General features: G+C 46.4%; 1 protein-coding gene across 4 annotated transcripts in view; it reads right to left on the bottom strand.

Annotated features, from left to right (window-relative positions):
• The window catches only part of KDM2B (lysine demethylase 2B), a 205,976-nt gene that overhangs the window by 43,554 nt on the left and 149,515 nt on the right, over positions 1 to 12,907 (bottom strand). For 3 of the 4 annotated variants that reach the window (XM_077461976.1, XM_077461975.1, XM_077461977.1), the window contains one exon: positions 84 to 308. In XM_077461976.1, the coding sequence (XP_077318102.1) occupies positions 84 to 308 (225 nt within the window). Of the gene's footprint in view, positions 1 to 83; positions 309 to 5,207; positions 5,373 to 12,907 lie in introns of those variants that run through there. The other variant, XM_077461978.1, reaches the window with a different exon arrangement.

The following is a 12,907-nucleotide window of genomic DNA, read 5'->3' as shown; positions in this document are numbered from 1 at the left end:
TCTACAGGACAAACATCAAATATATATTATTTTAGGAACAAGGATAAAAAGTTAGCATCCATATACAGCAGGCCAATACCTACAGCTATGCACTGCCGCATTATACATGACTGTTTCATCCTCCCTGGACCACCAAACTTCTTCATGTCTTTGCAGAAGTGGCATTCTCCACACTCTGTACGTAAACATGCTTCACACTTGCGACACCGCGTCCGTCTCCGACGGGCACCAGCGCTGGTCCTGTTGGTAGATAATTTCACTGCAGGAGAGGTGGCAAGTTTCCCTTTTGGTCTTCCTACTGCCCGGTTCTGTACAAGAAAAAAAAAAAAAAAAAGATTTCCAGTTACTTTAGAAGATGAGAGTTTTCAAGATACCCAATTCTACGGCTTCCTCTATAGCAGGATAAAGCTTTGAGAGAATAAGAAGAATTCATTCTTGCGTACTTTTACATGTACACTGAAAAACACAAACAACCATTGGTAATAACTACTAAAACCACACTAAAAAGGTATCCATAACTCCATAGCTCATTTTGCACAATTCACTTACAACTATGCAGGAATCCAAGATGATGGCCAGTAGATGAGCGAGAACCCAAAGGACCTCCTGCATATGTTGACAGACACCAAAAAAAAAAAAAAAACTCTGCTCTACAGAAACATGGTCCTTTTTCAAGACGTATCCTATTTACTTTGAATCCACAAACAGAATAATTGTTTTTCAACAGAAAAGGCCAGAGTCATGGTTGAATTAAAAAAAAAAAAAAAAATTCAACAACGTAGCTCCCATAAGCCTTCTGTTCAAATTCATACCACCCTCTCTGAGGAGGTCCTCTTAAAAGGTCCATTATATATAAATGCTTGTTGAAGGATACAGTACTTTTGCACAGCAGTATACTACTTAGGCCACGTACACACGCGGGGACTGTTCGCTCAACTTTGTCCGTCAAACAGTTTCAGCGAACAGTCCGCTCAAAATTAGCATGGACGGACTTGCCCACACACGACGAACGAACAGTTTGCTGAAACCGTGCACGATGACGTGAACGGCACGTACGACGGGACGGAAAATACGACGTCCTATACACTGCATTACAACTTTCGGCGTGTAAATCCTTTCTGAGCATGCGCGGAACTTAGTTTGACGAACAAGCCTACACACGAGGGGACTGTTCGCTGAAACCAAGTTTCAGCGGACAGTTTTTCGGAATTTCCGAAAAACTTTGTTCAGCAGACTGTTCGCTGAAACTGTCCGCTGAAAGCCCACACACGGGCGGACTGTCCGCCGAAACACTGTTCAGCGGACAAAGTTGGGCGAACAGTCCCCGCGTGTGTATGCGGCCTTACAGTCATCCTTTAAATACCTGCCCTACCCCACTAAATCCTACAATTACTTGCCCTTATTCCTTGTAGATCTGCAGTCTGTAGCGTTGGGAACTGCACTGTGTGGGGCCATTGACTTGAATAAGGGGGCACCGCCTACCAACCACAACATGCTGTATACAACTGGTCACACTACGAAGCGACTGCAGCGATGTACACATACATTCACTGGGCAGGTTAACTTGACAATAGGTGGTACAAACAGGGACCAGTTGCCCATTTTCTCTGCCCATGAGAAAGGTCTTTGAGCTTGGGAGTGCATGTGCAGTAGAATCCTCAGTCATGTCTATGCAAAGGCTTCTACCACGAGTTCCAATGGTCAATGCCCTGTCCAAAGTACAGTTATCCCTCACTGCTGTATTAAATATCTACAGCATTAAACAATGTACTGCTGTGGAAATGTTTTAATACCATTGCCAACAGCCAGGGGTGAAAAAACCTTCAATGGGACATATGTGAGGAGCTTTTTCTTTTTTGTAGAAGCAGCAGCTCCTATGAGGTTTACACCATGTAAGGTTCTAGCCGTTGATTCCAGTACACCTAGTTTATGTCCAGCTTCACTTTTTCTTAAAATCATATGATGAATACTCTCCAAGTGCACAGCTGTCAGTGTTCTCTTACACGTCAACTTGTGTCTGACCAGCTTGGCTGCATAGATTTCTTTAGTTTGACAAAACAGAAAGTATTCCGTTTGACATCCATTTGTTTATAAATAAATACAAGTTTTTCTGAATATCATCACTTGTTTCTGGTTGATTTTACTTATTTCTTCCTATCCTGTCCTCAGATTTCACAAATATTTACCAGGGAAATGATCTGAAGGTATTTAGACCCGTAAAAAAACAAAACAAAAACGTACAAATATAAAAAGGCATGACACTAAGCAATGCACACAACTGGAAATCAAGGAGATTCAGCAGAAGGTTTCATTGAGAAATTGGCACAAAATGAATGTTAAAAAGGCCATTCCTAGAAGGTGTAACCATTCAGCAATCAATTGCAATGACAGCACACATACTGTATGGGTGAACAAAATTCATCTTCCATTACTATGATCCAGCTGGAGATATTGAAGATGATGTACTAAATCTTGAGCAAAAAAACAAATTGATATCAAAAGTCGGATCTACTCAAGTCAGGGCCATACTGTCAATATAGTGTGACAGAGATGGAGGAAACCAGTATTCCCTGTTCATTAGGCATGCTTCTGTACCACCAGTCACAGGGAGCGCAGAGGCAGTGCAGGAGTGAATGAGGAACACTAGTATGCATTAGGCTGTCATTAGATTAGGATGATTAAACAAAACCTGTGCCCCTTTATATTAGGTGTCCCTATCAGGGTCCATCCTTACATCAGGAGTTTCATCAGAGTGCCCCCTTAAATCAACTGCCCTCTTCAGAGCACCCCCTTAAATCAACTGCCCTCTTCAGAGCACCCTCTTACATCAACTGTCCCCATCAGAGCACCCCCTTTATGTCCCCATCAGAGCGCCCCCTTTATGTCCCCATCAGAGCGCCCCCTTTATGTCCCCATCAGAGCGCCCCCTTTATGTCCCCATCAGAGCGCCCCCTTTATGTCCCCATCAGAGCGCCCCCTTTATGTCCCCATCAGAGCGCCCCCTTTATGTCCCCATCAGAGCGCCCCCTTTATGTCCCCATCAGAGCGCCCCCTTTATGTCCCCATCAGAGCGCCCCCTTTATGTCCCCATCAGAGCGCCCCTTTTATGTCCCCATCAGAGCGCCCCTTTTATGTCCCCATCAGAGTGCCCCTTTATGTCCCCATCAGAGCCCTACTTACATCAATTGTCCCAATGAAGTCATAGGAATTAGTAGATTCACTCTCAGATCTGAGATCTGGGGGGGGGGGGCACAGTCCCCCCAGCACCCCCTAGGTACAGATCTGCTTTGCTATAACAAACTGTAAGAACACCCTTTTGATCGTAAAAAAGCAACTGGTGCGGGTTCTCAATATTGAAAACTACCACAGATCCTTGCCAGATTAGACCTTATGTATGGGATGTGAACTGTCTGCTGCTTTAGATTGCTCCTAATCAACAAAAGGGCTTGTCCCCTTTTCGTTAAGAGCAGAATCTGATCGGTTTTCTCAGACCAGAAGAGTCGCGGCGGTATTATGCCTTCGCCGTGCTTTGTAAAGTCTACTTGAATGATGATGCTTTTAAAATACTAAAAGTGCATGTAAACAATCACTAAAATCTCTTAAAGGTTATAAAACGTTAAAGTGATTTCAAATATAAAATTTTCAGTATTTTTAAATCTGCATCTTTCATTGAAAAAATAAGTGGTGATCCTGCGATGAAGATCCTTGTGCAGGAACAACCTGTTATACAGCAAAGCTCTGTCCCTGTCTCCCAATTGTGATCTGGTGTTGTCACCCTGTCACATGCTCTCCCAATGTAGACTACAAATGGCTGTAGTAATGCCCATTACACAGGCATGTCCCACATCTGTCATCGTCAGGAAACCACCTAGAAAAAAATGATGTGTGCATGCATGTAGACTGGAAGTAAAAGTATTTTGTTTTTAAAAAATGCCCACGATTTCTGATCTACAGTACTTTAACCCCTTCCTGTCCTGAATCCCGTTAAGTGGGTCTGTAGGCCCAGGGAGTGGATGGATGTCCTGATCTTGTGAACACTGTGATTGGCTGTCACATTACAGGGAACCTGTCCCGCGCCAGCTCCTGATCATACCGAGACACTGAGAGCGGCCTATGGGAGTGCTCTTATCGCAGAAACCTTGGCCATCCATAGACACATATGTAAAGCATGTGGGCACCAAAACCCAGCCTCATGTGTACTAGGTGGGTGGCAAAAGCTTAAAGTGGATGTCTATCCTAACACTAAAATCTCTAAATCTACAGACATCCACGACCTACCAGGGCTGATATCTAGCCCTGTAAAGAAGAAATCAGTATACACTCCTTTTTTTGAAGCTGTTCCAATCTGATTTCCAGCGGCGGAAGCTCTGCAGAGGACATGGCCGACTACGGCTGTGAAATGAATGGGTAGTGACATCACCCATAGACTTACTATGGGGCTCCCGTTGTCGGCTGTGTCCTCTGCACCCACCTCCACAGCGAAGCCGCAGGTGACAGCTCAGCCTGGGACCGGACCGGGTCTTTGCTCATGGATACCTGTAGATTTACAATATTTTTAGCGGTAGGGTGAACTTTTTCTTTAGCTTGGGATTTACAGCAGTTTAAAGTTTTCTTTTTCTGCCCTCTATTTATTAATGAGTGTTTGGTCCATGTGATTAATAAATAAAAGGGGTAGACATGGGCAATAACCCCAGTGTACAATGTCCATATGAGGCTCTGAACTTTCCAGTATGAGTCAATGGGAGAAATTTACAAAGACTGGAGCTGCTGTGTATGGCAGCCAATCAGCTTCTAGCTTTCGTGTTAAGCTTTAAACTGAAAGAGATGAAGGTAGAAGCTGATTGGTTAGTATGCACAGTATTAGTGATTATTGCACCTGAAGTGTGCTGTGTGGTGGAAGAGATGGGGATGTTCTGATGCCACCCAGCATTATGTAAAGGTATGAGCTCCATGACAGCAGCCATAGATCGGATGTGACAGAGAGCGCTTACCTGGGGCTCATACAACGTTCACCCCGAGGATACCCCCTCCCTCCATATATGATAGAGGATCGATCACCCGGTGAGCCCTATTCTATGTAGGGATTAGCAGCCCGATGGACGAGATCGCTGATCGCTCAGTCCCTCCCCCACCTCCACGCCAATTTCCACTACAAACCCGTTTCCTGCACAGCGATCGGGACCTTCCCTCCCCCCCCGGACACCGACCTGATCCTGATCCGAGTCGTACTCCTCATCATCATTGCTCAGGGACAGGGCCATGTCTGTTCATCCGGGCCCAGAGTGACATCGATCGGGGGACACTGCAGACTCAGCCTGCACGGCTAGTGGGAGAGGGAGGAGGAGGAGGAGGGTGAAGACACAAAGGGGAGGAGGGGTGCTACCACCATCATTATTCATGAGGACGGCCCAGGAAAGGGTTTGCCACCTGCTGGTCACCAATCACACGACGGGGCCGGGCATACGAGCTGCCAAGAGAGGGGAAGGCCAGGTACCAGCGTGGATACCGACTGCCAGGGACATCGCTATTAACCCCAACCACGATCCGGGGTCACCCAGTGTCATCCTGTCACCCCAGGCTATGGTCAGGAGGGATCCGGATCACCTCAGGGTAGGGTCAGTAGGGATCCGGGTCACCTCAGGGTAGAGATCCTGGGGTCACCCCAGAGTAGGGTTAGGAGGGATCCAGGGTCACCCCAGGGTAGGGTTAGAAGGGATCCGGGGTCAACCCAGAGTGTGCTCGGGAGGGTCCTGGGGTCACCCCAGAGTGTGGTCGCGAGGGATCCCGGGTCACCCCAGAGTGTGGTTGCGAGGGATCCCGGGTCACCCCAGAGTGTGGTCGCGAGGGATCCCGGGTCACCCCAGAGTGTGGTCGCGAGGGATCCCGGGTCACCCCAGAGTGTGGTCGCGAGGGATCCCGGGTCACCCCAGAGTGTGGTCGCGAGGGATCCCGGGTCACCGCGTCGGGAGGGATCCCGGGTCACCCCAGAATAGGGTTAGGAGGGGATTGGGGTCACTTCAGTCTATAGTCTGGGATGATTCAGGGTCACCCCAGAGGGTGCTCAGGAGGGACCCGTGGTCACCCCAGAGGGTGCTCAGGAGGGATCCGAGGTCATACATCTGTCACCCCAGTCTATGGTCAGGAAGGCTCATCCAGCATGACACTCAATGCCTGACCCTGTCCATTATTCCATTGTATGGTCAGGCAGCAGCTTGAAGGATCCAGCTTGCCACTTACTGTCAGACCCTGCCTGTCACCCCAGTGTATGTTCAAGGACATCGGCACCGCATGGGGTAACTAGGGTGTGCCCGGACATTTCCCCTGCTTCCTGGCAACCTCTGTCTTCCCTCCCCATGCAGTGCTGCCAGCTTCCCTCCTCTCCCACCAGCTGCTGCAGGGGATGTTTCAAGATGAAGAGCAGAAGAAGACAGTAAATATTTAATTTATACTGGCCCCTTCCTTCTCTGAGTGTGAGTACCAATCACTCATGTGTTCATTCTTAACTAAAGCTTTGTAAATTATGTTTACTATGCTTCAGTTTGTGAATGAACAGGAAGATTCTCAGCACAGAGCACTTCCCATTGGTTTACTGTCCAGTGTCACTGAGGCTGCAGAGAAAGGGACTAGGGAATCTTTCTCCACAGTCCCTTTCTTTGTCTCAAAAGTGAGACATCAAGGGTCTGTTTAGACCCTTCATTATTTCACAAAGTCCCCAATGAGGCTCCTAAAAACATTGTAAAAAATAATAAAGATAAAAAATTACTGACACTGCCCTATCTCTGCTCACTACTCTACTGATACACACAAATGTGTGTTTGTACTCTGGGGTGCACACCTTAAGGCAATAGGCTGCACACACCAATGGTCAGGGAGGATTTGAGATCATCCAATGTGACCCTGCATGTCACCCCAGTGTAAAGTCAGAGGATTGTGCAGCTGTGCCACCATCACCTGTTATCCGACCATATGGTCAGGCAGCATCCAGAACTGAACTTCCCATTCTTATACCAGACCAAGGAAACTGTACTAAAACTAGAAACCCCCCACGACCCCATAAAGACCGATCACTGCTGCTTTCTCTCTCCTTGTGCGGGGTGACTGGTCTGGTCTCGACCCCTCCTGTAGTTTTCTGCAGGCAGCCTGCGGTTGATGGAGACTGTTGGGCACCTCCTACAGTTCTGTGCTCTGCACAGGCAATATACAGCACAGTGATGATGCAACTGCTACTTTCATAAGGCAATAACTGGGGTTGCAAAGTAATTTGCTGCACACAAAGTGGATTTATATCCTTTGGGCACAAAATATTTCATTTAAATATATTCCTCAAAAGCCACAGAGTTCAGCTTTCAAGGGAAAGTTCACACAAATTTTTTTCAGTGAAGATTATCAACGTTTTGTGTAAATCAGCCTCCATTATCTTTAAACATACACCTTGATTTCTCCACCACCTACAACATGATCATCAGTGATGTATAATTAAAGCTGAAAGGCCCCAATCCTTGCGGTTGAGTGGGGCTCTGCTCCAAGGGTTGAACACTAATTTTGCTTAGGGGATTATGAATAAGTTAATGGTTGCCTTACTCCTTGGTCCCTAGGCAGCTTTCCACCACTGTCTGGTGTTTTTGGGTTGGGGGTCAAGCCCTCGGTGTCGTACTGTACAATGCATTACTGCTGGTCCTGCATTGTAGAAGATGACGTCAGAGATGCAGCCAACAGAGGAGACATCAGGGAATGGTTGCATGAAGAGAAGGAAGCCAGCGGGAGTGAATATGGTAGGTATATCATCATACCCTAGGCTAAACAAGCAATTAATCCTTTCAGTGAGAAGGGGGACCCACTGCACGGATAAAGATTTTCTTTGGCCCTGAAATCCACCTTTAAAGTTTAGCTCCTAAATGACTGTTCATTAGGACACCTCCCTCTTAAAATGGTACAAGGAATGTTCACTTCAAGGAGTCATCTCTATTGTACTCATGTACTCTCTCTGGCTCAGAATGGAGGAGTGATTCCTTGCATCTCCAGTGTAAACACTCAGGGGCAGCTATACATTGTTGGGGTGTAAAGGTGCCCAAATTTGAGGCCAAGACCTAGGACCCCAAAGCCCTATTCCACAGGTGAAGGGCAACATGGAGCTGGTCATAGTCATCAGCTGCTGCATTGGATAAAATGAGTGGCTACTGAGGGTTCTGTAGCTCTAAATGCTGCAAAAAGTCCATAGCTCAGCGACTGAGCTACAAAGCACTTGGAATTCAGCGACACGGACCTTCAGCTATACCATCTGTGCACAACAGCACTCTGGGCTATGGCTGTATACATGGGCGTCCGCAGGTAGGGGCAAGGGGGGTCAAGTGCCCCCCCCCTGAAATCAGGGATCAGATCTTAAATTCAACATAGTTCCATCGCTATCGGGGTGCGGGCAGCCCACACCCATGTGCAACCCCCCAGAGGGTGACGAGGAGTGTGTACAAGGAGTGTGCAGGGCAGAAGCGAGAGAGAGAGCCACGCTGCCCAGTGCCACCAGAGAAAGTCATGCTGTCCAGCGCCACCAGAGAGAGCCACGCTGCCCAACACCACCAGAGAGAGACTGAGCCACTGCCAGGGTAAAGACATGCTACATTACTGACCAGAGTCGCCCCCGGGGAACCCAGAGTGAGCGATCATCCAGCCAGAGGGATCACTGCTGTAGTTTCGCTGGGTCTATTAAGAGGGCCTGTTGGCCATTATTCATTACTCATCCTAGGGATTGTACTATGTCTGCAGTCTCTGACCATGATAATGTGATAATGACATTGTCGAAAAGGGGCGGTGCATGGGTGATCCTAAAATTATGCCCCCCCCCCCTGGAAAAAGTTCTGTGGACGCCCATGGCTGTATACACGCTGGATTAGCTGAAGCCAGCTTGTATCTGGACACAAACTGTCCGTGTACAGCACTAGAGTCACAAAATTTTAACCACTCATACAAAGGCCTCAGACTGCATTCTCATCCGTATATCAGACCCGCACAGATATACACTCCAGGATGCGCATGGAGGTCTGTGCTGGCAGTTGCTTGTCATTGATTTCAACAGGCATAAAACACTTGTGCATCCTAGGGAGCTAAAGATGGCTCTTCACACGGGTGTATGGTTCGGTACACCTGTATTAAAGAGGCCTACATGGTTGCAGTGGAACTGAACAATGTGTGCACAAACTGTGTAGCTGGGCAAAGATTCTCATCAGCTTTGGCTTTCACAAGAGTGTACACTGAGCTTTGCCTGTGCAGCTCACTGTACAAGGGCAGGCAGGTAAGTAACTTTAATGCAGAGGAGACAAAACAGGTCTCTTCTGCATTAAAAAAACCTACCCGTTTGTCCATTTTTATTTCTTCCTATAAAGCTGAAATCGAAAGTGAAATCTTTCCTGTCTTGACAGTGACCCACCCACCACCATGGGGAAGCAAAGAATTAAAATGCATTATATTGAATGGGAACTAATCTTTATTGAAATTGATGCCTTTTATTGCTTTGCATACCTTAGTTCTTCAACACTGCTCTGATCCTGGTGGCCATTTTTACAAAGGGCAGGTGAAGCCATCAGCCTTTACTTCCTGGAACACTTTTAGCCACCTGCATAACACGCAGGAAGGTCCTAAGCATTTGTATTAAGTACACAATAAAATGCATATAAAACAGCTTACCAAGACATAACCCGTGATGAACAACTTTATGCCCATCTGTCCCCAGAGACCCAGTTATTTCCGTGTTGGATGCCGCCATTTTGTTGCTCCCACAGTACAGAGACCATAAAGCCAGGCTGATGGCCCATAAGTCAGACAGCTCTAGCTTTAGTAATCTCTGCCGTAAAAAAGGCATGTTAGTAACTAGGGGGATTGATTAGAGATGCAGAGCTTAAAGAAAATCTATAACTAATTATTTTCTGTCGCCCATGGGACAAAGTACATGTACTAGTTTGTATAGTTAGTCCTAGCTATGAGGTCAGATTGGGTGCCCCTCTCTGCCTACAGCCATCCGACAACATAGCTTGGAAGAAGGCTGCTTCATAACAGCCGCTTTTGTCAGCACCTAGCACTTGTATAAAAAAAAAAAAGAAAAAAAAAAAAAAAAGGGAGGGGCGCATCAGCCTCCCATGCCTCTGCATTTCTCTTGCTACCACTTGTCATGGGATCTCTGACCCAAGACAAGCAGTGGTCTCCCTCCTAGCTATGTTGTTGGGCAAACACAAGGAATATGGGGGGGGGGAATAAGGATGAGCTCCGGCATTTTCGCACACTCCACGTGCAGAGCCTGCCAGGAAGTTGGCGCAGTGCTGTGCTAATCATAGGCAGTGAGACATTGCCCCGCAGAGAGCAGGCAATATCTCACTGCCTGCGATTAGCTCAATGCTGCACCAACTTCCTGGCAGGCTCTGCACGTGGAGTGTGCGAACACGCCAGAGCTCATCCCTAGTGTGGAATAGTATGCTCAGTCCAACCTCATAGCTAGGCTTAGGAAGCACCTAGCAATTTAGGACAAACCATGAGAAAACAAAACAAAAACAAAATGTTAGTTCTTGTTTAAGTCTAACACTGGACACAAATAAACAAACACATTTGCAGTAGAACCATCCTTCACTACAAGGGTTAAATGCTCTTTTACAGTAATAAGGTATAATACCCATTTGCTTGCTCTGGCAGACTCCCTCCATCTGTGCAAATGATCCCCTGCAGCCCCTTCTCTAAGGCCCCATTCACACCTGAGCGTTTTGTAGATTGAAGCTACAAAACGTTGGAGGGGAAAAAGTTCAATTATTCTCTATGGAGATGGTTCACATCTCCACTCCAAAATGCCTGAAGCCAGAAACTCCAAAATTCCTGAAGCTCAAACATAGTTACATAGATAGGTTGAAAAAAAGACACAAGTCCATCTAGTTCAACCATAAAAAAAAAATATAAAAAATAAAAATAAATCATACAATCCCATATACCTAATCCTATACCCACAGTTGATCCAGAGGAAGGTGAAAAAAACACAGAAAAGCAGGATCCAATTTGCTACTAGGGGAAAAAATTCCTTCCTGATCCCCCCGAGAGGCAATCAGATTTTCCCTGGATCAGCTTTACCTATAAATGTTAGTACCCATTTATATTGTGTACATTTAGTAAAGAATTTAGGCCTTTCCTAAAGCAATCTACTGATCTGGCCAGAACCACCTCTGGAGGGAGTCTATTCCACATTTTCACAGCTCTTACTGTGAAGAAACCTTTTCATATTTAGAGATGAAATTGCTTTTCCTCTAGACAGCATTTTTCTGCTTTTTACATTGGTGACCTTTTGACCTGTACAAAATCATGGCACAAATGCGGTAAAATCGCAACTTTCTGCCTGAAAACGCTAAGCTCAGGTGTGAATGGGGTCCAAGGCACTCCAGATGGTGGTCACCAGTGCCAGGTCAAGATCACCTGATGCCAAATTGCGCCTCCTCCTTCATTATGTACGAGCTTAGGAGGGGGGAGAGCACTGCCCGCACCTTTTCCCGGCTCTCCATTCCTCTCTTTGCCACTTCCAGTGCTGGGCTGACAGAAGTAGTGATGCCGCTGTCACTACTCCGATCAGCCTTAAAATAAAAGGAAATTGTGGTGCCCCATTCCTATAATATACGCTGTGCCCAGGGCAGCTTCCCCTTCTGCCCACTCCTTGTCCCAGCCCTGGTGGTCCTTCCCATACAATGCTAGATTAATAGCCCTGCATTGTACATGATGAGGCAGAGGGGACTGCCCACTGCTTGTAGCAGAGTAGAACGTTAAACTGCATTTTTTAAATGTGTTTCTTCTGTACAGGGCAAGGATCAAAATTCAAACTTTTTTTGATATATATATTTTGACAGGCATGTGTGCACCGACACATAATTGTGTGCATGCACTGCCTATGACTGCAGCATGCCTACATTTTTCCTTAATGCACTAGTGGGGTGTGAACAGGCCACAGACAGCAACTGTTTTTAAAGTCTGTGTCCAGCTTGTGCTTTTCAATGCAGCTCAAACACAGGGAAGGGTCAGAACATTTTTCAGGTTCTTATTGCTGTCTGTGTCCCCATTAGGGAAATTCTTCCCTCTATTTGTACTTGTGGCCACGGTCATAGAGATGGAACGTGAGGGGAAATCTAAAAACTGTCACAGAGCAAAAGGTGAGGGAACATCCTCCAATGGAGACACCGGTTTCTATGACAATGCTCTAAGATGGGAATTCCATGCACTTTGGAGAGATTTTCTCTAATTTCCTGTTACTTTTCCAGAACAGCAATGGGGTTTAACCCTTCCCTACCCTATTAAAAATTAACAGGAAAAAAAAGGCTGAAATGTAGCTAAGAGCCAGGATCTGCCAGCAACTTTCTATGTCCCCTTCCTTCCCAAATGGGCTAGTAAGCTTTATCCACTACCACTGAAGTAGCAACTACGAGTGGTAGGAGGTCCATAATACCCCAAAGACTAGAAATATAACCTGGGAAATGTAGTCTGAGAAGGTGCTCTTCACCACAGGCCAGAGACATGGCATGCCATTTTCGTTCACACCTGAGCGATTTTCAGCTTGAAGCTTGTAGCCCTAAAACACTCAACAAGCCAAACCCCATTCATTTGAATTCATTTGAATGGCCCCTCTTCACATCTGAGTATTCTGTTGCCTAAAGCAAAACTCCTGTCGCTCAAAAAAGTAAACAAGCTTATTTTTGGCCCCATAGATTTCAATAGAAATGTTTGACTTGAGCGTTTTGTCTCTTGATTTCTGCCCAAACAGCAGCTCTCCTCCCCTTCTCCTCCCCCTAGTGCTTTCTTTTGGCTAAACAAAAACGCCTGAAGCTGTAAAATGCTTGTAATACGCTTTAAAAACAATTGTAAAAAGCTCCAAAAACATGTAAAGGAAACGCCCGAA

Source organism: Lithobates pipiens, unplaced genomic scaffold (genome assembly GCF_037356315.1).
Source record: "Lithobates pipiens isolate NorthernLeopardFrog02 unplaced genomic scaffold, aLitPip1_a1.2 Scaffold_3, whole genome shotgun sequence".
NCBI lineage: Eukaryota > Metazoa > Chordata > Amphibia > Anura > Ranidae > Lithobates > Lithobates pipiens.
Note: the sequence above shows the minus strand (reverse complement) of the source record. Positions and strands in the feature narration are given on the sequence as shown.